A 21,350-nucleotide genomic window follows, 5' to 3' on the forward strand; every position below is an offset into this window, starting at 1 on the left:
CCTCTCTATCTGTCAGATCTGATGTTTCCCCATCCCCTTCTTCCTCTAACCTACTCCTCCGGTTCCCTTCCCCCTCGCAAACTAGTTTAAACCTGTTCTGGCCCAGTGCCAGCAGGTTCAAGTTCCAACACTTCAAGGTTCAAGTTTACTGTAATCCCAGGCAGACGTACCCAGGGTTTAATGCCGTGAAAGTTCGCAGTTTCCAGCCCCAGCACAGTACGTTACCGGCATGAGCAAGGTAAGAACATTAACGTAAATTAACAGAAATTATACAAAACTCACACATGTGCAAAAATAAACTGCAAAGTAACACAATGATACGGGCGCAAGACTGAGAGAGAGTGAGAGAAATCCAGTCCGAGGTGGTGTTGGGGTTTTCCAGGTGAGTTCAGGAACCTGTGGGGAAGAAGCTGTTGTTGAAACGTGAGGTGAGGATCCTCAGGCTACTGTACCTCCTGCCTGATGGCAGCATCGAAAGGAGGGCACAGCCCAGGTGGTGGGGTCCCTGGTGATGGATGTCGCCTTAATGTGACATGGCCTCTTGCAGACGTCCTCGATGTTGGGGAGAGCTGTTCCCGTGATGGACTGACTGAGTCCCACTGCTCTCTGTAACCCACGTGTTCCTGTACATTTGAGCTCCCGCACCAGGCCGTGGTGGAACCAGTCAGAATGCTTTCCACTGTCCATCTGTAGAAGATTATCAGAGTCTTCGATGACCTGCCCAATCTCCTTCAACTTGTAAGTACAGAAAAGACGCTGGCCCCCCTTCTTCATGGGTGCATCTACGCGCTGGGCCCAGGATAGATCCTGTGAGATGTCGACACCCACAGAAAGTCGATGCTGCTCACCCCGTCCACTGCAGACCCTTCAGTGAGGATGGTGCAGATCGGCCTGACCTCCCGTTCCCAAAGTCCACAATCAGATCCTTGGTTCTGCTGACACCGAGCGCAAGGTTGTTGTTGCGACAGCTCTCAACCAGCCGACCGATCTCACTCCTGTCCGCCACCTCTTCACCATCCGGGATTCTGCCAACGACAGCAGTGTCATTGGAGAGTTTGTAGATGGTGTTGGGGCTAAATTTCTGGCAGATGCAAAACCACATGTTCAGGAATTGCGGGGGATTTCAACTCCCCCAAAGTTCACTGGTGTATCAGAGTCGGGAGGTCACAGGACAACCTTATAAAACATCGGTTGGGACACAGCTGGAACAGAGTGAGCATTTCTGGATGTGACAGCGCTGGAGAGGATGCAGAGGAGATTCACCGGGACGTTGCCTGGGATGGAAAGTTTCAGTTCCGGAGACTGGGTGTGTTTTCCGTGGAGCGGAGGAGGCTGAGGGGGACCAGGGACCGGTGCACAAAGTTATGAAGGGTGTAAATAAGACAGATAGTGAGAAACCTTTCCCTCGAGTGGAGATGTCTTAAACCAGAGGACGTGAGTTTAAGGTGAGGGGTGGGAAGGTTGGAGGGGATCTGAGGAGAATTTGATTCCCCAGAGGGGGTTGGAATGTGGAACGCACTGCCTGAGGGGGTGGTGGAGGCAGAGACTCTCACAACGTTTCGCAAGTATCTGTGCAAGCGCGTGAACCCCCAGGGCAGAGGAAGCTTCAGACTGAGTGCTGGTGAATGGGGTCAGTGCGGGTGGGTCGATGGGGTTGTCTCTGTGCTCTCCGACTCTGCGACACTGGAGAGGGTACAGAGGACTCTGAAATCCTAAATTGCATTCAGAACCCTTTTCCGGCCCAGTGAGAGACGGTGGGGAGTGGATGTGGCGCAAGAGGCAATTCTGCATTTAGTTTTGGGGGAATGAATCTGGGCAGGTGACAGGAGGTCAGGGGGAGAGGACCTTTGTGGTGATGCTCAGAGTTCAGTGAGACTGGACATAGATAGAGAAAAGGACAAGGGCACACGGGGTAACGGTTCTCAGTTGGAGTCCTTGTTACTCGACAGAGGAGTGATTGAGGGAGAGTGGGGCCGGAACACTCACTTGGAGATAAATTCTACTCAGAGCAGCAGGAAGCGTTGGAGGAGGGTTTTCGAGGTGTTCAGGTTAACAAAGAGAAAGGTCGGCACTCTCAAACTCAGGGCTTTGGATGACATTATTGGTTATTAGCAGGGGAACTGAACACAACAGAGGGGGATAATCTTGTAGAGGTTCATCAATCATGAGGGGCAGATACAGTGAATAGTCTTTTCCTAGGTTGGGAACATAGAACTAGAGGGCAGAGGTTGAAGGTGAGAGGGGAGAGATTAAACATGAACCTGAGGGGCAACTTTTTTACACAAAGGGTGGGTGGTCCGTATGTGGAACGAGCTGACAGAGGAAGTGGGCGAGGGAGGTACAAGAACAACATTTAAGAGACATTTGGTCAGGTCCATGGATGGGAAATGTTTAGAGGGATACGGGCCAAACACAGGCAAATGAGGCCAGCTTGGATGGGAATCTTGGTTAGCATGGAACAGATGGGCTGAAAGGCCTGTATCCGTGCTGTATATGACCATGTCCTGGGCAGTGTTGTAGAACAGGGAGAGCCAGGGGTCAAGTACATGGTTCCCTGGAAGTGGTGACACGGTGGAGAGGAAGACGTTTGCCACGCTGACCTTCATCGGACAGGGTACTGAGTACAAGAGTTGGGACGTCGTGTCACAGCTGGACCAGATGTTGCTTGGACTGCACTTGGATGTTGTCTGCAGTTCTGGTCACCCAGCTACAGGGAGGATGTCAGTAAGTGAGAGGGATTCACAAGGATGATGCTGGGGTCAGGCAGAGCCAGGCTGACAGGACAATGGAGGGGTCTGAGACTGACCCCTCTTAGAATGAGAGGGGAGACGGGAACGTGGCCGGATCCTCTCTGCTCGAGACAAAGTTGCTTCTGAATACAACTTAGGGCAGGCATGGTAGTGTAGCAGTTGGCGTAAAAACTATTACAGCGCCAGCGACCAGGTTCCTCGATGTACATGTGACTAATAAAGAAATCTTGTCTTATCTTGTGGAAGTAGATCGGATCGTCGCTTCTGGATGGGAAACGGGAGAGTTTGTGAAGTGACAGAGGTGCAGGATGTGAACATGTCCATGAGAGGTCTGGGCTGGTCTACCAGAAAGGTGGCGGAGACATGATGGTGGGAATGGACTCCTTTGGTACAGCCTCAGTTTCTGGGTGAGTGACAGGATGCCCAAGGATGCACAGACTGTGCTGCAATCACAGATACGCTGTGCGGACACACTGGAGCCGGTGAGACCTTGGTGGGGCGGTGTGTTCAGTGTGAGCCTGGGTGGTGACACAGACAAGTCTGAACACAAGTGCTGTCACAGCAGACTCCAGTTCTGGTAAGTCCACACTTCCAGACAGTTGCCGAAGCAGCTTCCGCACCAACGATGCGATGGGATCTATCCCTGCCCTGTCCCAGCTCTGGGGCTGCAGTTGTCCGGGGGATGCAGACAGCAGCCAGGGTGTCCACTGCAGCCTCCGTGCTGCTGCTCACTGCCCACAGCTGCACAGGCTGCTCGCTTGTGGTCTTCACACCTCACACTGTCAGTCAGCAGCAGAGTGCAGAAGGTGCTGAAGTTCACAACTGCCTCTGTAACACATCGAGGCACCCACACCTCCCACTGAGGGACCAAAATAGACCTGGGCCTTTAGTTAGACTGACAAAGTGGGAATTAAATTTGTGATAGAGCCATAGAGTCTCTAAGAAACAGGTCCTTCGGCCCAACTCATCCATGCCAAGCGATGTGCCCTTCTATACTGGTCGCATTTGCCGGCGCTTGGCCCATCTTCCTCTTCACCCGTCCTACCCAGATACTTATCCAAATGTCTTTAAAATATTGTTATCATACCTGCCTCCACCACCTCCCCTTCCCTATACTCACCACCCTCTGTGTGAAGAAGTTGTCCACAGGTTCCTTTGAAATCTTTCCCGTCTCACCTTCAACCAATGCCCTCAGGCTTGTGTTCCCTTTCCCTGGGAAAAGCACTGTGCATTCCCGCCAGCTGTGCCCCTGATAATGTTATGCAGCGCTATGAGTTCCACACCTCAGTCTCCTCAGCTGCAGTGGATAAAGTCCTCGCCTGTCCAACCTCTCGCTGTAAGTCACGCCCTTAAGTCCTGACAACATCCTTGGAAATCTTCTTTACGTTCTTTCCAACCTAATGATGCCTTTCCTATCGCAGGGTGACCAAAACTGTGCGCAATACTCCAGATGTGGCCTCACCAACGTCCTGTACCACTGTGACATGACGTCCTAACTTCTTTTCTCGATGCCCTGACTGGTGAAGGTCAACGTCCCAAACGCCTACTTCACCACCCTGTCTACCTGTGATGCCACTTTCAGCGAACCATGTACTTATACTCCTCCGTCCATCTGTTCTGCAACACTCCCCAGATCCCTGCTGTTCACTGTGAAAATCTTACCCTGATGTGACTTTCCAAAATGTGGAACCTTGCACTGATCCGAATTGGAAACCATTTCCCATTCCTTTGCCCACTGACCCAGCTGATGAAAATCCCCCTGTAATTTGTGGTGAACTTCTCCACTGTCTACGATACCAGACACTTTAGTCTCATCCTCAAACTTACGAACCAGCCTTGTACATTCACATCTAAATCTTTTGTATAAATAACAAACAACAAAGGTCCCAACACCGACCCCTGTGACACACCACTGGTCATAGGCCTCGAGTCCAGAAACAACGTTGCACCATCAGCCTCTGCTTCCTACCACTGAGCCAAAGATGAATTCACTGAGCTATCTCTCCCCGGGATCCCATGTGATCTAACTTTCCAGACTAGCCTGCCATGAGGGACCTTGCTGAAGACCATGAGGATAACCCCCACTGCACTACCCTCATCCATCTGTTCTCTTGGTTACCTCCTCGAAGAACCCCAAGAGATTTGTCAGACCCAATTTCCCTGGCACAAAGCCGTGCTGACTGTCCTGAATCAGCTGCAGCTGTGGGATGTGTTCAGTCCACAGAGTCACAGAGCAATACAGCAAGGATACAGGCCCTTCAGCCCATCCAGTCCATGCCAACCATGGTGCCCACCCAGCTAGTCCCAATTTCCTGTGTTCGGCCCATATCCCTCCAAGTCCCGCCCCTCTATGTACCTATCCAAGTGCTTCCTAAATGATGCTGTTGTACCTGCCTCACCCACTTCCTCTGGCAGCTCGTTCCACACACTCACCACCCTCTGTGTGAGAAAGTTGCCCCTCAGGTCCCTTTTAAATCTTTCCCCTCTCAGTTTTGGACTCCCCTACCCTGGAGAAAGGACAGTTACCTTATCTTTGCCTCTCATAATTTTAAACACTTTTGTAAGGACGTCCCTCATTCTCCTACGTTCCTAGGAATAAAGACCCAGCCTGGCCAACCTCTCCCTGTAACTCAGGGCACCAGAGGGGCTGGAGTGTGTCCTGGGCAGGGACGGTCATGCCTTCATTGATATGAGTTTTTAAACACTGAACTGAGAGTGTGTAAATATTGAAAATACTTTAATAAAACTCAACTGAGAAAAAAACGGTTTAGTTACAAAGTAAACCTCCCTCTACGCTGTCACCAAATATTCTTGAAGAAGCTGTTTGTGATATATCTGAATGACTGAGATGAAAGCGTGAATGGGGGGTGTCAATAAGTTCACAGTTGATGCAAAGATTGGTGGCGTTGTGGACAGTGTCGAAGATTGTCAAAAGATACGGCAGGATATAGATCGGTTCCAGATGTGGGTGCAGAATGGCAGATGCATTTTAATCGGGCCAAGTAGGAGGTGATGCATTTTGGGAGATCAAATGTAACGGCAGGACCCTTCACAGTGTTGATGTACAGAGGGATCTTAAGGGTCCGAGTCCATAGCTCCCTGAAAGTGGCTGCTCAAGTTGACAGGGTAGTAAAGAAGGCGTACGACATGCTTGCCTTTATGAGTCAAGGCATTGAGTTCAAGGGTCGGGAAATCATGTTGCAGATTTATAAAACTCTATTGAGTTTGCATTAGGAGTGTTGCATTCAATTCTGGTTGCCCCATTACAGGAAGGATGTGGAGGCTTTGGAGAGGGTGCAGAAGAGGTTCACCAGGATGCTCTCTGGATAAGAGAGCATGTGCTGTAAGGAGAGGTTGGACAAACTTGGGTTGTTCTCTCTGGAGCGGTGGAGGCTGAGGGTAGACCTGATAGAGGTTGATAAGATTATGACAGGCACAGATAGAGTAGACCCTGGGACCCTTTTTCCCAAGGTTGAAATGTCTAATAACAAAGGACGTGGTATGGCGGATGAACTCAAGGCATGGATTGGCTCTTGGGACTGGGATATCGTAACCATAACAGAAACGTGGCTGAGGGAAGGGCAGGACTGGCAGCTCAGTGTTCCAGGATACAGATGCTACAGGTGAGACAGAGGTGCAGGTAAGAGGGGAGGGGAGTTGCCTTCTTGGTGAAAGAGGATATGACAACGGTCCTTAGAGAGGATATTCTTGGGGATCATCCAGTGCGGGTCATATGGGTAGAACTTAGAAACAAGAAGGGGATGGTCACTCTGACGGGATTGTATTATAGGCCCCTCAGTAGTCAGTGGGAACTGGAGGAGCAGATATGTAGAGAGATTGTATCCTGTAATAAACATAATAGGGGAGTATAGGTGGGAGATTTTAACTTCCCTGATATTGACTGGGCCAGCTATCTGTAAAAGGCTTGGACGGAGTAGAATTTGTGAAATGTGTCCAAGAAAACTTCCTTTACCAGTGTCTGGAGGGACCTACCAGAGAGGGTGCAACACTGGACCTCCTGGGGAATGAGGTAGGGTAAGTGGTGGGTGTGTCTGTCCGCGAGCACTTTGGGACCAGTGACCGTAATTCTATTAGTTTAATGGAGAAGGATACGACTGGATCAAGTTCAGGTCCTGAACTGGAGCAGAGCAAATTTTGGAGCCATGAGGTGGGATCTTGCACTGGTTGACTGGATGAGATTTTTTGCAGAGAAAGGAGTGTCTGCCAAATGGAAGGCCTTTAAAAATGTAATGTTAAGAGTTCAGGGCCTCCATGTTCCTGTTAGGGTGCAGGGCAAGGCTGGCAGGTTTCGGGAACCCTGGTTGACGAGAGACATTGAGGCTCTGGTTAAGGAAAAGAGGGAGGCATACACTGCGCATCAGCAGTTGGGAACCAGTGAATCTCTTGATGACTACAAGAAGTGTGGGAGTGCACCTAAGAGAGAAGTTAGGAGTGCAGGAGTCTGTGGTATGCTCATGTGCTGTATATTCTGAAAAGACCTAAGGTGGATAAGTCCCCAGGGCCTGATGGGAGAGATCCCAGAAGATTGAAAGAAGCAAGTGAGGAGATTGCTGGGGCTTTGACAAGGATCTTTGTGTCCTCACCAGCAATAGGCCAGGTCCCGGAGCACTGGAGAGTGGGAAATGTTCTACCTTTGTTCAAGAAGGGATATAGGGATAATCCAGGTAATTATAGGGCAGCGAGCCTCACATCAGTGGTGGGGAAGCTATTGGAGAGGATACCGAGGGATAGGATTTGTGTGCGTTTGGAAAGGCAAGGCCTTCCGTGGGACCGACAGCATGGCTTTGCGCGGGGCAGGTCGTGTCTCACAAAATTGTTTGAGATTTTTGAGGAGGTGACAAAGATGCTTGTTGAGGGTCAGGCAGTGGACGTTATCTGCATGGACTTCAGGAAGGTATTTGATCAGTTCCCTCATGGTAGATTGATTCAGAAAATCAAGATGCATGGGATCCAGGGTGAATTGCAAGTTTGGATTCAGAACTGGCTTGTCCATAGAAGACAGAGAGTAGGGGTGGAAGGCTGGAGGTCAGTGACCAGTGGTGTTCTTCAGGGATCGGTGCTGGGACCTCTGTTGTGTGTGAGATATATCAATGATTGGATGTAAATGTAGTTGGGTGGATTAGCAAGTTTGCTGATGACACCAAGATTGGTGAAGCTGTGGACAGTGTGAAGGACTATCAAAGAATACAGCGGGATATAGATCCGTCACAGAAATGGGCAGAGAAGTGGCAGATGGAGTCTAATCCGGGCAAGTGTGAGGTGTTGCACTTTGGGACGTCAAATGAAAGGAGAAATTGCACAGTAAATGGTAGGCCCCTTAATAGCATTGTGATGCAGAGGGATCTTGGGGTCCAGGTCCATAGTTCACTGAAAGTGGCCACGCAAGTGGATGAGGTGGAACAGAAGGCGTAGGGAATGCTGCCTTCCTTGGTCAGGGTGTTGAGTATAAGAGTAAGGGAGTCACACTGCAGCTGTATAAAACTTTAGTCAGACCGCACTTGGAGTGTTGTGTGCAATTCTGGTCGCCCCATTACAGGAAGGATATGGAGACTGTGGAGAGAGTGCGGAAGAGGTTCACCAGGATGCTCCTGGATTAGAGGGTATGAGCCAAAGCAAAGGTTGGACAAATTTGAGTTCTTCTCCCTGGGGTGTCGGAGGCTGAGGGGAGACCTGATGGAGATTTTTAAAATTATGAGTGGCAGAGATAGGGCAGACAATCAGAGTGTTTTCCCCAGGATAGAAATGTCAAACATCAGGGGACGTGCTTTCAACATTAGAGGGGGGAGTTTAAAGGCAACGTGAGGGGCAAGTTTTTTACACAGAGAGCGGTGGGTGCCCGGAATGGGTGACCAGGGGTAACAGTGGAGGCAGGCAGTGCGGTGGAGTTGAAGAGGCTTTTCGACACATGAATATGGAGGGAACGGAGGGATACGGATGGTACACAGGATGATAACATTTTGCATAAATTGGCATCAAGCTCAGCACAACATAGTGGGCTGAATGGCCTGTCCCATGCTGAACTGTTCAATGTTCTATCTTCTAAAAAAAGGATACAAGAAGGATCTGGCAAAATCCCAAGAGATTCTATCGGTATTGAAAAGCAAAAGGGTGGCTAGGGAGAGAATCGGTCCCATTAAAGATCAGCACGGCCGTCTGTGTGTGGAATCAAAGGAAGTGGGAGAGACGTTTAACGAATATTTCTCTTCAGTTTTTACTGTGGAGAAAACGATGGAAGCTGAGGAAATGGGGGAAATGAGTGGTGATGTCTTGGAACGCACACGAATTAGCAGGGAGAAGGTACTGGAAGGATTAAAGTGCATTAAGGTGGATAAATCCCTGGGGCCTGACCTGGTGCAATCTCGGACCTTGTGCGAAGCTGGAGGAGAAATTGCGGAGGAACCTGCAGATATTGTTGCTTTACCGCTGGCCACAGGTGAAGTTCTAGAGTACTGGAGAGTGGCTCATGTGGTACTGTTGTTTGAAAAGAGCAGCAAAAACGAACCAGGGAGCTACAGGCCAGTGATTCTGACATCGGTGGGGGGTAAATTGCTGGAGGGGATTCTGAGGGACATGATCTACCAACATCTGGAGAGACAGGGTCTGACTCGGGACAGTCAGCACTGCTCTGTGTGTGGGAGGTTGTGTCTGACAAATCTCTTGGAGTTCTTCGAGGAGGTAACCAAGAGGGTAGATGAGGGGAGGGCAGAGGGTGTTGTCTGTATGGACTTCAGCAAGGCCTTTGACAAGGTCCCTCATGGCAGGTCTGGAAGGTTGGATCACATGGGATCCAGGGGGAGATAGCGGATTGGATTCATCATTGGCTCAATGTTAGGAAGCAGGGTGATGGTCGAGGTTTGTTTCTCGGACTGGAGGCCTGTGTCTAGTGTGTGCCACAGGGGTCGGTGCTGGCACCTTTGTTGTTTGTAACTTATCGAAACGATTTGGATGTGAATGTACAAGGCTTGGTTGGTAAGTTTGTGGATGATACTAAAATAGGTGGTGTTGTAGATGGTGTAGAAGGTTATGAAATATTACAGGGGACCTTGATCAGCTGGGTCAGTGGGCTGAGGATTGGCAAATGGCTTTCATAACAGATAAATGTGAGGTATTGGGTTTTGGGAGATCAAATCAGGGTGGGACATACAGTGAACGGTAGGGCCCTGGGGAGTGTTGTGGAACAGAAGGCCTAGGAGTGCAAGTGCACAGTTTGCTGAAAGTGATGTCACAGTTAGACAGGGTGGTGAGGAAGGCGTTTGGCACGCTGGCCTTCATCAGTCAGGGCACTGAGTATAGGAGTTGAGAAGTGATGTTTCAGTTACATATGATATAACTGAGGTCCCACTTGGAGCGTTGTGTGCATTTTTGGTCGTCCTGTTGTGGGGAAGATTTTATTAAACCAGACAGAGTGCAGAAGAGATTTACCAGGATGTTACCTGGATCTGTGGGCCTGAGTTACAGGAGAGGTTGTGTAGACGAGGACTTTATTCCCTGGAATGCAAGAGATTGAGATGTGACCTGATCGAGGTATCTAAGATCATGAGGGGCATAGACAGGGGGTGAGCACATTGCTCTTTTTCCCAGGGAGGGGGAGCTAAAAACAAGAGGGTAAAGCTTTAAGACCAGAGGCGAGAGATTTAAAAGGGACATCAGGGGCAGCTTCTTCACACAAAGGGCGGTGCGTATTTGGAATGAGCTGCCAGAAATAGTGGTTGAGGGGGCAGATTAGCAACATTTAAAAGCCATCTAGATAAGTCCATGGATAGGAGAGGTTTAGAGGGCTATGGGCCAAACAGGGGCATATGGGACCGGCTCACTGGGCAACACGGTCAGCATGGATCGGCTGGGCCGAAGGGCCTGTTTCTGTGCTGTGTGACTCTGTTACGCTATGAATTTAGGGTGAAGGATGTGCACAGAATGTGTCGGACATTGTGTTCAGTCCTTCCTGTTGCTCTGAGTAGAATTTACCTCTAAGTGAGTGTTCCGGCCCCACTCTCCCTCAATCACTCCTCTGTCGAGTAACAAGGACTCCAACTGAGAACCGTTACCCCGTGTGGCCTTGTCCTTTTCTCTATCCATGTCCAGTCTCCACAAAGGTCCTCTCCCCCTGACCTCCTGTCACCTGCCCAGATTCGTTCCCCCAAAACTAAATGCACAATTGCCTCTTGCGCCACATCCACTCCCCACCGTCTCTCACTGGGCCGGAAAAGGGTTCTGAATGCAATTTAGGATTTCAGAGTCCTCTGTACCCTCTCCAGTGTTGCAGAGTCAGAGAGCACAGAGGCAACCCCATCGACCCACCTGCACTGACCCCATTCACCAGCACTCAGTCCGAAGCTTCCTCTGCCCTGGGGGTTCACGCGCTTGCACAGATACTTGCGAAACGTTGTGAGAGTCTCTGCCTCCACCACCCCCTCAGGCAGTGCGTTCCACATTCCAAACCCCTCTGGGGAATCAAATTCTCCTCAGATCCCCTCCAACCTTCCCATCCCTCACCTTAAACCCACGTCCTCTGGTTTAAGACATCTCCATTCTAGGAAAAAGTTTCTCACTATCTGTCTTATTTACGCCCTTCGTAACTTTGTACACCGGTGCCAGGTTCCCCTCAGCCTCCTCCGCCCCACAGAAAACACACCCAGTCTCCAGAACTGAAACGTTCCGTCCCAGGCAACGTCCTGGTGAATCTCCTCTGCACCCTCTCCAGCGCTGTCACATCCTTCTGGTGACCAGAACTTCACATTCTGTTCCGGCTGTGTCCCAACCGATGTTTTATAATGTTTTACCATGATCTCTCGACTCTGATACACCAGAAAGCATTCTGACTGGTTCCAGCACGACTGCGGGACGATCTTCACCAGATGATAAGTTGGGCTGGGCAGCTGCAGATGGAATTTAGCCCTCAAAAGTGCGAGGTGCTGCACTGTGGGAGGTCCAGTGACATTTGGAGGGTTGTACATACACAGTGAATGGTAAGGACCTGGGGAGGATTGAGGAACACGGCGCCCTGGGTGTACAAGTCCAAAATCCCTGGAGATGGCAGGACAGATAGAAGCTGGTGGAGACGGTGTACCAGATACTTGCCTTCATCGGCTGGGCAGAGAGCAAGAGCAGGAAGATCTTGGTAAAGGTTAATGAAACGTGAGTTAGACCATGGCTGGGGCACTGTGGGTAGTTCTGGTCTCCACACAAGGGGAAGGATGTGACTGCGCTGGAGAGGGTGCAGAGGAGGGTCAGCAAGATGTTGCCTGGGATGGAGTGTTTCCATTCGAAGGAGAGGACAAGATCTTCCACAGGTTCACCAGTTCTCTGAGAGCGCTTGTGAAGAACGGCAAGTCCACTCAGGAAAGTTTCTGGTCTGGTGTCTCCAGTACCTTTGGCCCGAGGCTGTGGAAAGAGGTGGCAGGAGAGATCAAGGCCAAAGTAACGGCACTGTGGACTTGGGAGAGTGCAGGAATCAATTTACTGAGCTCACCAGTGCAATCAAGGTCAGTGTGGGGTCTCCCACATTTGATCGGATTAAACTCCCTCTGCCTTCTACAGACAAGCCAATTCTGGATCCAAACAGCCAGGTCACTGTGGATCCCAGGCATCTTACAATTCTGGATGAGCCTCCCATGAGGGGCCTTGTCAAACACCTCACTAAAATCCTCCACATGAAACTAACTCGAGCTTGACAGCTGTGGAACTTCAAGTCAGTTAACAATCTGGGATGTAAAGAACACCCCCTCGGTGGTGCTCACCACAAAGCTGGCCGGTTGTAAAGTTACCCAGCTGGTTGATGGACCCTCTGGGGGAGGGTTTCTGCTGTCGTTCCCCAGCCCGGCCCCACCCACCAACGTGACCGACTCTTCGACGGCCTCGTCACCCACTTCCTCCGGGCAACTGGGGATGGGCAATAAATGCTGGCATTGCCGGTGGGGCCAGACCCTGGAGACTGAAGAGATAACATCAGACCACGGTGGGGCCGTGCCCTCTGTGTTCAGGCGAGATAGAGAGGGAGGTAAAAGGGGTGGGGGGTTGCTTCAATAACTAAGGAGGAGGTCACGGCTGCACTCAGAGAGGACATACTGGAGGCTCATCCCCTGAGGCAGTGTGGGTAGAGCTCAGGAATAAGGAGCCATCACAGGGACGGGGTTACATGGTAGGTCTCCCAGTCGCCAGTGGGAGACGGGAACAGGGATGGAGACAGATTATGGAAAGATGTAATAACAACAGGGTTGTCATCATGGGAGACTTGAACGTCCCCTGTAGAGACTGAGGCTTCCTCAGTGCAAGAGGCTTAGGTGAGGCAGAAGTTCTTCAGTGCATCCAGCAGGGTTTCTGCACACTGGAGGAGGGGCCACAGTGGACCTGGTGTTGGGGAACCAGCCTGGCCAAGTGACCAACCTTTCAGTGGGAGAGCATTTTGGGAACAGTGATCACAACCCAGAGAACACAGAACATAGAACAGTACAGCACAGGAACAGGCCCTTCGGCCCACAATGTTGTGCTGAACCAATGACATTAGTAATCAACTGCCCAACTAGATGTATCCCTTCTGCCCACACAATGCCCATTTCCATCAATTCCCCTCACATTTATGGGCCAATCTAAGAGCTGCTTGAACCCCTCCATGGTATCTGCCTCCACCCCCACCCCTGGCAGCACATCCCAGGCACCCACCACTCTCTGTGGAACAAACTTGCCCCACACATCTTTTTTGAACTTACCCCCTCTCACCTTAAATGCACGCCCCCTGGTATTAGACATTTCAACCCTGTGGAAATGATACTGTCTCTGTACTCTATCTATGCCTCTCATAATCTTATAAACCTCTATCAGGTCTCCCATCAGCCTCTGCCGCTCCAGAGAAAACAACCCAGGTTTGTCCAACCTCTCCTCACACCTCATACCCTCAAATCCGGGCAGCATCCTGGTGAACCTCTCTCCAAAGCCTCCACATGCTTCTTATAACGGGGCGACCAGAACTGAACGCAATACTCTAGATGCAGCCGAACTAAAGTTGTATAAAGCTGCAGCATAACTTCCTGACCCTTGAACTCAGTGCCTCGACTAATGAAGGCAAGCATGCCATACACCTTCAGTGTGGAACACATTATGACTCAGGATAAGTCTGGACCCCACAGGAAAGTCCTAAATTGGGGGAGGGCAAGTTCCAGCATTTCTAGACAGCTGCTCCCAATTAATGTCCCCCAGCTCCTGTTACCGGGCACGTCCGCATCAGACACGTGGAGGGTGTTTAAAGGCCAGCTGATCAGAGGTCAGGGCCGGCATGGTCCAGTGAGGAGGAAGGGCACGGACGGCAGGGCGCGGGAACCTTGGGTGACGGGGGAGGTGGTGAACTTGGTGGAAAAGCAAAAGGAAGCATCCGTCAGGTTTAGGAAGGTTCAATCGGACAGGAACCCTGAAGAAGTTAAAGACCGCAGGATAGAGCTCAAGCAGCGGACTGCGAGGGCCAACGGTGCCGCGAAATGTCCTTGGCAAATGGGATTAAAGGGGATCCCAAGGCATTTTATACTCACATTAAAGACAACAGGGTAACTAGGGATAAGGTTGGAGCACTCCAGGATAAAGCAGGGACTTTATGCCTCAAGCAGAGGCTGTGGACGAGGTACTAAATGAGTACTTTGCTTCGGTATTCACCAAGGAGAAGGAAGTGGAGGACAGTGTGGGGTGTGCGAACGTGCTGGGGCATTTTGAGATCAGGAAGGAAGTGGTGCTGGGTCTCGAAGAGGCACCAAGGTGGATAAATCCCCAGGGCTTCATGGGACGTACTGCAGGTTACTGAACGAGGCAAGAGAGGAGATTGCTGGGGCCTTGACCAAGATTTCCTTGCCCTCTCTAGCCACAGGTGAGGTCCCGGAGCACTGGAGAGTAGCCAGTGTTGTTACTTTGTTCATGAATGCAAACTTAGTCATGGGCCCATCGACGTTTTTGTCCAAGTCATTTCCTGATGTCACAAACAGCAGAGGTCTCAGTACCTGCGGAACTCCACTGGACACAGACCTCCTGTCGGAATAGGACCCGTCCACCACTATCCTCTGCCTCCTATGCATCTTAATCTTCTGGATCAGCCCACATGAGGGACCATGTCAAATTCCTCACTAAAATCCACATGGACAACATCAACCTCCCTCACCTCAGCCATCACCTTGGTCACATCCTCAAAAAACTGAATCAAATTAGTTAGACACGACCTGAACTGCACAAAGCCATGCTGACTATCCCTAATCAGCCCATGGTTTTCCAAATGCACACAAATCCTATCCCTAAGAATTCTCTGTCAGACTAGTTTAAACCTTCCCGAGTAGCACCAGCAAACCTCCCGGCCAGGATATTGATTCCCCTCCAGTTGAGGTGCGAGCTGTCCCTTTTGTACAGGTCACCCTTGCCCAGGAAGAGATTCCAATGATCCAAGAACCTGAAACCCTGTCCCCTGAACCAGATCCTCAGCCCCACATTCATCTGTTCTGTCTTTCTGTTCCTGCCGGAATTAATCCAGAAATTACTACCTTCCAGGTCCTTTTCGAAATCCCACTGCACAGGACCTCTTCCACGAGGGGCCTGTATTGGGCTGTATTGTTCTATGGTTCTATGGTTCTTTCTACTGACGTCAATGGTGCCAACGTGCACCACCGTTTCTGGCTGCTTGCCCTCCCCCTTGAGAATGTTCTGCAGCAGCTCCGAGATGTCCCTGCCCCGGCACCCAGGGGGCAACATCACTCTGGAATGAATGGTTGGGACCCAGAGATGGAAGGTTCAGCTGTCAGGCTGCACCACTAGAACCGGGGTTCACCTCCCCAAGGGAAGAGGGTCCACAGGAGGGATAAGAGAGGCAGACAAACACCCTGCTGGTAGGGAGGGTGGGCAGAGGGAGGGTGTTCACATTGGTTGCCTCAAGGAGCAAGGGGCAGAATTTCAACTTTCTGGGCAAGAGATACCAGTGGAAGTGAGGAAAAGAGAGGGGTTTTAGTCTGAAGCTCCCTGCCATTGGGGAGGGGAGGGGAGGGGAGGGGGTGGGGACACAGTCAGTCGGAGCCTGTGGAAGGGAATTGGAGGGGACCCAATGGGATAAGGATGAGGAAATAGTCAGGAATGGGGTGGAGGTGATTGTTTTGCTGGGAGGCAGCATAGACTTGATGGGTTGAATGGCCTCCGGTCCCATGACGATTCTATGATTCTGAAACGGTTCATGCAACGGAGCCTTTGCTGAGGTTGATCCACGGCGAGTTTCCTTCTGTCTCTTCGAATCGCCCCTCCTATCCCGTTCCCTCCCACCTACCCTCGGATTCCCACCACGTCAGCTGTTCAGGTTTCGGTGACAGGGGTTGGAGTGTGAGGGTGGGGTTGGAGCTTCCATGAATGTTCTCTGTCTGGTTGGGAGGCACTGGCCCAGTTCCGTGTGGAACTGCCAGCGACTTCCTGGGGGTGCCAGCAAGTAGTTGGCGTCCCTGTTTCTGTGCATGGGTGCGGGTCCCAGAGTTTCCTGATGGCCACTCTGGGCGCCATGAGGTCCCCTCCCCGTCCTTCCAGAGTTGATTCAAGTTCTTTCTGTTGACGCCTGGCGTGGCCCAGGATGTGGTTCTGCTTTCATCTCCACAGAGACCCACTGAGCTGAAGGAGGGGGCAGGACCAGTGAGATCTGGCAGTTATAAAGGCATTCAGAAGGGTGGGAGCCACCGAAGCAGCAAGTTCGACCAGGACTGAGAATAAGAGAGAACATGGCGTCCCAGAGACTGGTACAGCTGAGCCCTGCTCACCGAAGTAATGTTTAATCGCTTGGTTCTTTCAGCCTGTCTAACGTCTTGTTGATTTATTTCACAGGGACATCTGGTGTGTTTGATCCTCCTTCAGACATGGACATGGGAAAGTCTTGGGAAAGATTCCCAGGTGAGGACAAAGCCTCCCTCTCTCTGTCTCATTCCCAGCCTTCCTTTGTGTTCACCCCTCTCTCATTTTGTCTCACATTTCCTCTCTCTGACCCCTGTCTGTCTGTCTCTGTCACTCTCAATGTCTTGGCGATCCTGGGTAGATCTTGTTCTCTGCTGTTTCACCCTCTCCGACTGTCTGCCCCTCCGTCCACAGAGATTCTTCACACATCACACTTCCCCTTTCTCAATGTTTTATTGAAATTCTGTTCCTTGTGCTCTCTCTGTCTCTGTCTCTGTCTGTCTGTCTGTCTGTCTGTCTCTCTCTCTCTCTCTCTCTCCCTCTCTCACTCACACAACCTCCTTCACGCTCTCTCGGGGTATGCAGAGTCTCCTGAGGAGGATGCAGAGAGACATCAACAATTTCAATGAGTGGGCGAAGGTGTGGGAGATGGGTTACAATGTGGGACAAACACGGAGCCATCCACCTTGGTGGGAAAATAGACTGAGAGTGGTTTAAGCAACGGGAGATGTTGGTGTTCAGAGGGAGCTGGGAGCCTTTGTACACCGATCACTGAAAGCCAACACAATGTTCAGAGAGCAGTTGACAAGACAAGTGATATTTTACTGCAAGAGGATCTGAGGACAGAGGAGAGACTTCTTGCTCCAATTATTTCAGGCCTTTGGGAGATGTACCCGCAATATTGGGCACTGTATCAGTCTGGTGTCCCTGATGAAGGAAGGGCCCCTGTGCCTGGGGGAGTACAGAGAAGGTTCACCAGACCGATTGCTGGGATTGAGGGTTGGTCCTATGGGGGGAGATGAAACAAACTGAGCCTGTGTTCTGGGGTGCAGAAGAACCCTTCGGGGGTTGGACACAGCAGACGTGTGGGGAATATCCTTCCCCCGATGGGACACCTGGAATCAAGTGTCACCGTCTCCAAACAAAGTGCTGTCCATCTGGGAGAGAGATGAGGGAATTTCTTCACCCGGAGTGTGGTGACTCCCTGGAGTTCTCTACCCAAGGGAGGTGGAGAGGGTCAGCCACTGAGTGTGTTCCAAGACAGACGTCAAGGGATTTGAAGTGAGTGGAGGGATCGGGGTTTGGTGCAGGAAGGTGCTGATGAGATGGATGATCAGGCGTGCTGTCCCTGACTGGCTGAGCAGGTGTGAGGTGCTCAGTGTTACAGCCCTGCCTCTGTAGATAATGGTCTCCCCCTCTGTCCCATCCTCTCTGTCTTTGAACCTGCTCTCATCACCCCTCTCCTGGTGGAACCAATCCCTGACTCCTGACAAACCAGTGGGCCGTTTCTCAGCTCCCTCTCCTGTCCAACACATGGTGGATCCTTCCCAATCCGTGCCCGCTTTCCCAAGGAATATGTTTTGAATCTGCCCAGCAGCTTCCTGCCCTCCCAGACCCTGTGGGACATCTCGAAGCCACAGGTCAGGCCCTGAGGGAGGGGCGGCCACCCCTCTGTGGTGCCTGAGGCAGGTGGGACCACTGTCCCTTCCACACACCCCCAGTTGGGGCGCCTGCCTTCACCTGCTCCCCTTCAGCAGTCTACACCCACCCTGCTGCAGCCCTCTGTTACCTCTGGTGTTCTCCGGGGATCTATCCCTGCCCTCTCCCCGCCACTCCTTCCCCCAAGCTCAGCCCAGCGGGCATCAGCTGTCTGCCCATAACTGCCTGCCCTATACCCCCAGCACTCCCCTGAACCCCACCTTCTCTGAATTATCTGCCTGTGTCTGACACCCAGCACTGGGGGAGCAGACATTTCCCCAGATTAACTGTCGAGCAACCGTTCAACACCGTCCCCCTGGAACACCTTCCGGATGCAAACTGTCTCTTCTGTCCTTCAATGTGGACGGGAGCCCACCGGTCAGCATGGACCAGTTGGGCCGAATGGCCTGTTTCCATGTTGTGTGTTTCTGTGATAACTCGGACAACCCACATTCGCTCTGACACAGGCCTTTGCTTCCACTGTAGTGTCACTCATTCCGTTACCACCTTGCGGTTCCTGTCTCAGCCTCTCTTCCTGCCGGTCTCTCCTCTCTCTCTCTCTCTCTCTTTTTCTCTCTCTCCCCCTCTCTCTCTCTTGTTCACACACACACACACCCCTTTGTCTCCCTCTCTGATTCACCCCACCTCTTTCTCCCCATCTCCCCCTCTCCCTCCCCAACTCTCTCTCTCTCTTTCTCTCTCTCTCTCTCTCTCTCTCTCTCTCTCTCTCTCTCTCTCTCTCTCTCTCTCTCTCTCCCCCCCCCCCCCCCCCTTTTTCCCCCCTCCCACTCTCTCCTTCTATCTCTCTCAGGGTATTGAGTATAGAAGGCAGGAGGTCATGGTGCAGTTGTACAGGACGCTGGTGTGGCCGCACTTGGAGTGTTGTGTTCGGTGTTGGTCGCCCTGCTACTGGAAAGACGTGGTTAAACTGGAGAAAGTGCAGAAAAGGTCTACAACGATGTTGCCAGGGCTTGAGGGACTGAGTTACAGGGAGAGGTTGGACAGACTGGGACTTTATTCCTTGGACTATAGGAGAATGAGAGGTGATACTACAATCATGAGGGGCAGAGATCGGGTGGATGCACTCAGTATTTTCCCCAGGGTCGGGGAATCAAGAACTAGAGGGCACAGGTTTAAGGTGAGAGGGGAGAGATTTAACAGAAACTTGAGGGACAACGTTTTTACACAAAGGGTGGTATGAATGTGGAACGAGCTGCCAGAGGAAGTGGGTGGGGCAGGTACAACAACAACACTTAGAAGACAGTTGGAGAGGTACATGGATGGGAAAGGTTCAGGGGGATATGGGCCAAATGCAGAAAATGGGTCGAGCTTAGTTGGATCAAGGACGGCATGGACCAGTTGGGCTGAATGGCCCGTTTCTGTGCTATATGACACTCTGAATTTATGACTCTCTCCCTCTCTCCTAATCTCTCTCCCCTTCTCCCGCGTCTATCCCCCTCCCTCTCTCCCTCTCTCCCCACCTCTCTCCCTCCCCTCACTCTCTCTATCAACTTCTCTCTTCTCTCTCTCTCCCCTCCCTTTGTCTCCCTCCTCTCCCCTGCCTTCTGCCTCTCCCTCTCGCTCTCCCCCTCCCTCTCTCTCTCCCCCAGCCATTCTTTCTCCCTCCCTCTCTCAAACCTCTCTTTCCTCCTGCCTCCCTCTCTCCCTCTCTCCCCTCATCTCTCCCTCTCTCCCTCGTCTCTCTCTCCACTCTCCAATCTCGCTCTCCCTCTCTCTCCATCACCCTCTTTCCCCAACCTTCACTCCCTCTCTACCCCCTCCCCCTCCTCTCCCCTGCCCTCCCTCTAATTCTCCCAGTCCCTCACCCTCTCTCTCACCCCTCCTGTCCCTCTCCTTATCTCTCTCTCTCTCTCTCCCCCTCCCAATTTTCCTCTCCCTCCCTCTCTCAAACCCCCCTCTCTCCTCCTGTCTCCCTCTCTCTCCCCAACTCTTGCCACCCTCCATCCCCTGCCCTCTCCCTATCTCCCTCTCCCTCCCCCTCTCTCACACCCCGCTCCCCTCCCTTCCGACCTCAATCTCTGTCAGTGAGCAGGACGAGGGAATGAGCAGTAACACCTGGGGGTGTGCAGACGACCCAGGGCCGGGTGGGGATGTGGGCGGTGAAGGATTGAGGCTGTGGGGTGATGTGGACGGGGTGAGGGAGTGGGCAGATACCGGGCTGCAGTGTAACGGGGACACTGTCGGCCGGTGGTGTCAGGGAGGGAGATTGTTGTCTGAAGGGTCACAGAGCGGGAGGTGAAGAAGGCGTACGGCATGCTTGCCTTTATTGGTCGAGGCACTGAGTCCAAGAGGTAAGGAGTCAAGAGGTTCACCAGCTTGCTGCCTGATTCGAGGGCATGTGCTGTAAGGAGAGGCTGGACAAAATTGTGTTGTTCTCTCTGGAGCAGCAGATTAAGAGAGGTACAGACAGAGTAGACAGCTGATATCTTTTCCCAGGGTCAAAATATCTAATAATAGAGGGCATGTCCAAGGTGAGAGGGGTAAGTTCAAAGGAGATGTGGGGGGCAGGTTTTTTACACAGAGAGTGGTGGGTGCCTAGAATGTGCTGCCAGGGGTGGGGGTGGAGGCAGATATGATAGAGGGGTTTAAGAGACTCTGAGATGGGTACATGTGTGTGCAGGGAAAGGAGGGTTGTGAACATTGTGTCGGCAGAAGGGATTAGTTAAATCAGACATTTAATTACTAGATTAATTCGTTTGGCACAACATGTTCGATGTTCTGTGTTCTCTGTCGATGGGGAGGGGAGGGACAAGGGGACCTGTGCCTGTGTGTGAGCAGTCGCTGCAGCTGGGCGTTACCAAGTGTATGGGCATCCTCAGGCCTACACTCTCAGACCCTGCACCCCCACACACCCCACCCTCAGAACCCAAGCCCCAGACACCCACCCCCTGACACCCCACCCAAGAACCCCAACCCTCAGACCTCAATCCCCAGATCCATACCCTCAGACCGCCCCACCCCCAGACCACCCCCAGATCCCCATCCCCAAGACCCCACCTCCTGACCCCCACCCCTGACCCTACCCCAAGACACACCACCCCAGTCCCCCCAACAGACCCCACCCCCAGAACCCCCAACCCCAGACCTCCACCCCTAGACCTCCCCAACATCCCCCCACTCCTAGACATTGTCAGAACCCCCACCCAAGCCCCCTACCACAAGATCCCTCCCACATCCAGTTCCCCCCACACC

At 51.9% G+C, this 21,350-nt stretch overlaps 2 protein-coding genes across 6 annotated transcripts in view; one reads left to right on the forward strand and one right to left on the reverse strand.

The window, feature by feature from the left end:
• Positions 1-21,350, reverse strand: part of LOC127585911 (class I histocompatibility antigen, F10 alpha chain-like) — a 603,397-nt gene that overhangs the window by 412,598 nt on the left and 169,449 nt on the right. The gene's annotated exons all lie outside the window — the stretch shown is intronic.
• LOC127585907 (complement C1q tumor necrosis factor-related protein 3-like) overlaps positions 1-21,350 on the forward strand; it is a 76,744-nt gene that overhangs the window by 37,670 nt on the left and 17,724 nt on the right. Inside the window, exons 1-4 of one of the 5 annotated variants that reach the window (XM_052043639.1) lie at positions 102-238; positions 3,000-3,157; positions 16,371-16,507; positions 16,593-16,658. The exons of 1 other annotated variant lie outside the window; for it this stretch is intronic. In XM_052043639.1, the coding sequence (XP_051899599.1) occupies positions 16,490-16,507; positions 16,593-16,658 (84 nt within the window). In that variant the 5' untranslated portion in view covers positions 102-238; positions 3,000-3,157; positions 16,371-16,489. Of the gene's footprint in view, positions 1-101; positions 239-2,999; positions 3,158-3,183; positions 3,328-16,343; positions 16,508-16,592; positions 16,659-21,350 lie in introns of those variants that run through there. 3 more of the 5 variants (XM_052043640.1, XM_052043641.1, XM_052043644.1) reach the window with 3 other exon arrangements.

This window comes from Pristis pectinata, chromosome 34 (genome assembly GCF_009764475.1).
Source record: "Pristis pectinata isolate sPriPec2 chromosome 34, sPriPec2.1.pri, whole genome shotgun sequence".
NCBI classification, from domain to species: domain Eukaryota; kingdom Metazoa; phylum Chordata; class Chondrichthyes; order Rhinopristiformes; family Pristidae; genus Pristis; species Pristis pectinata.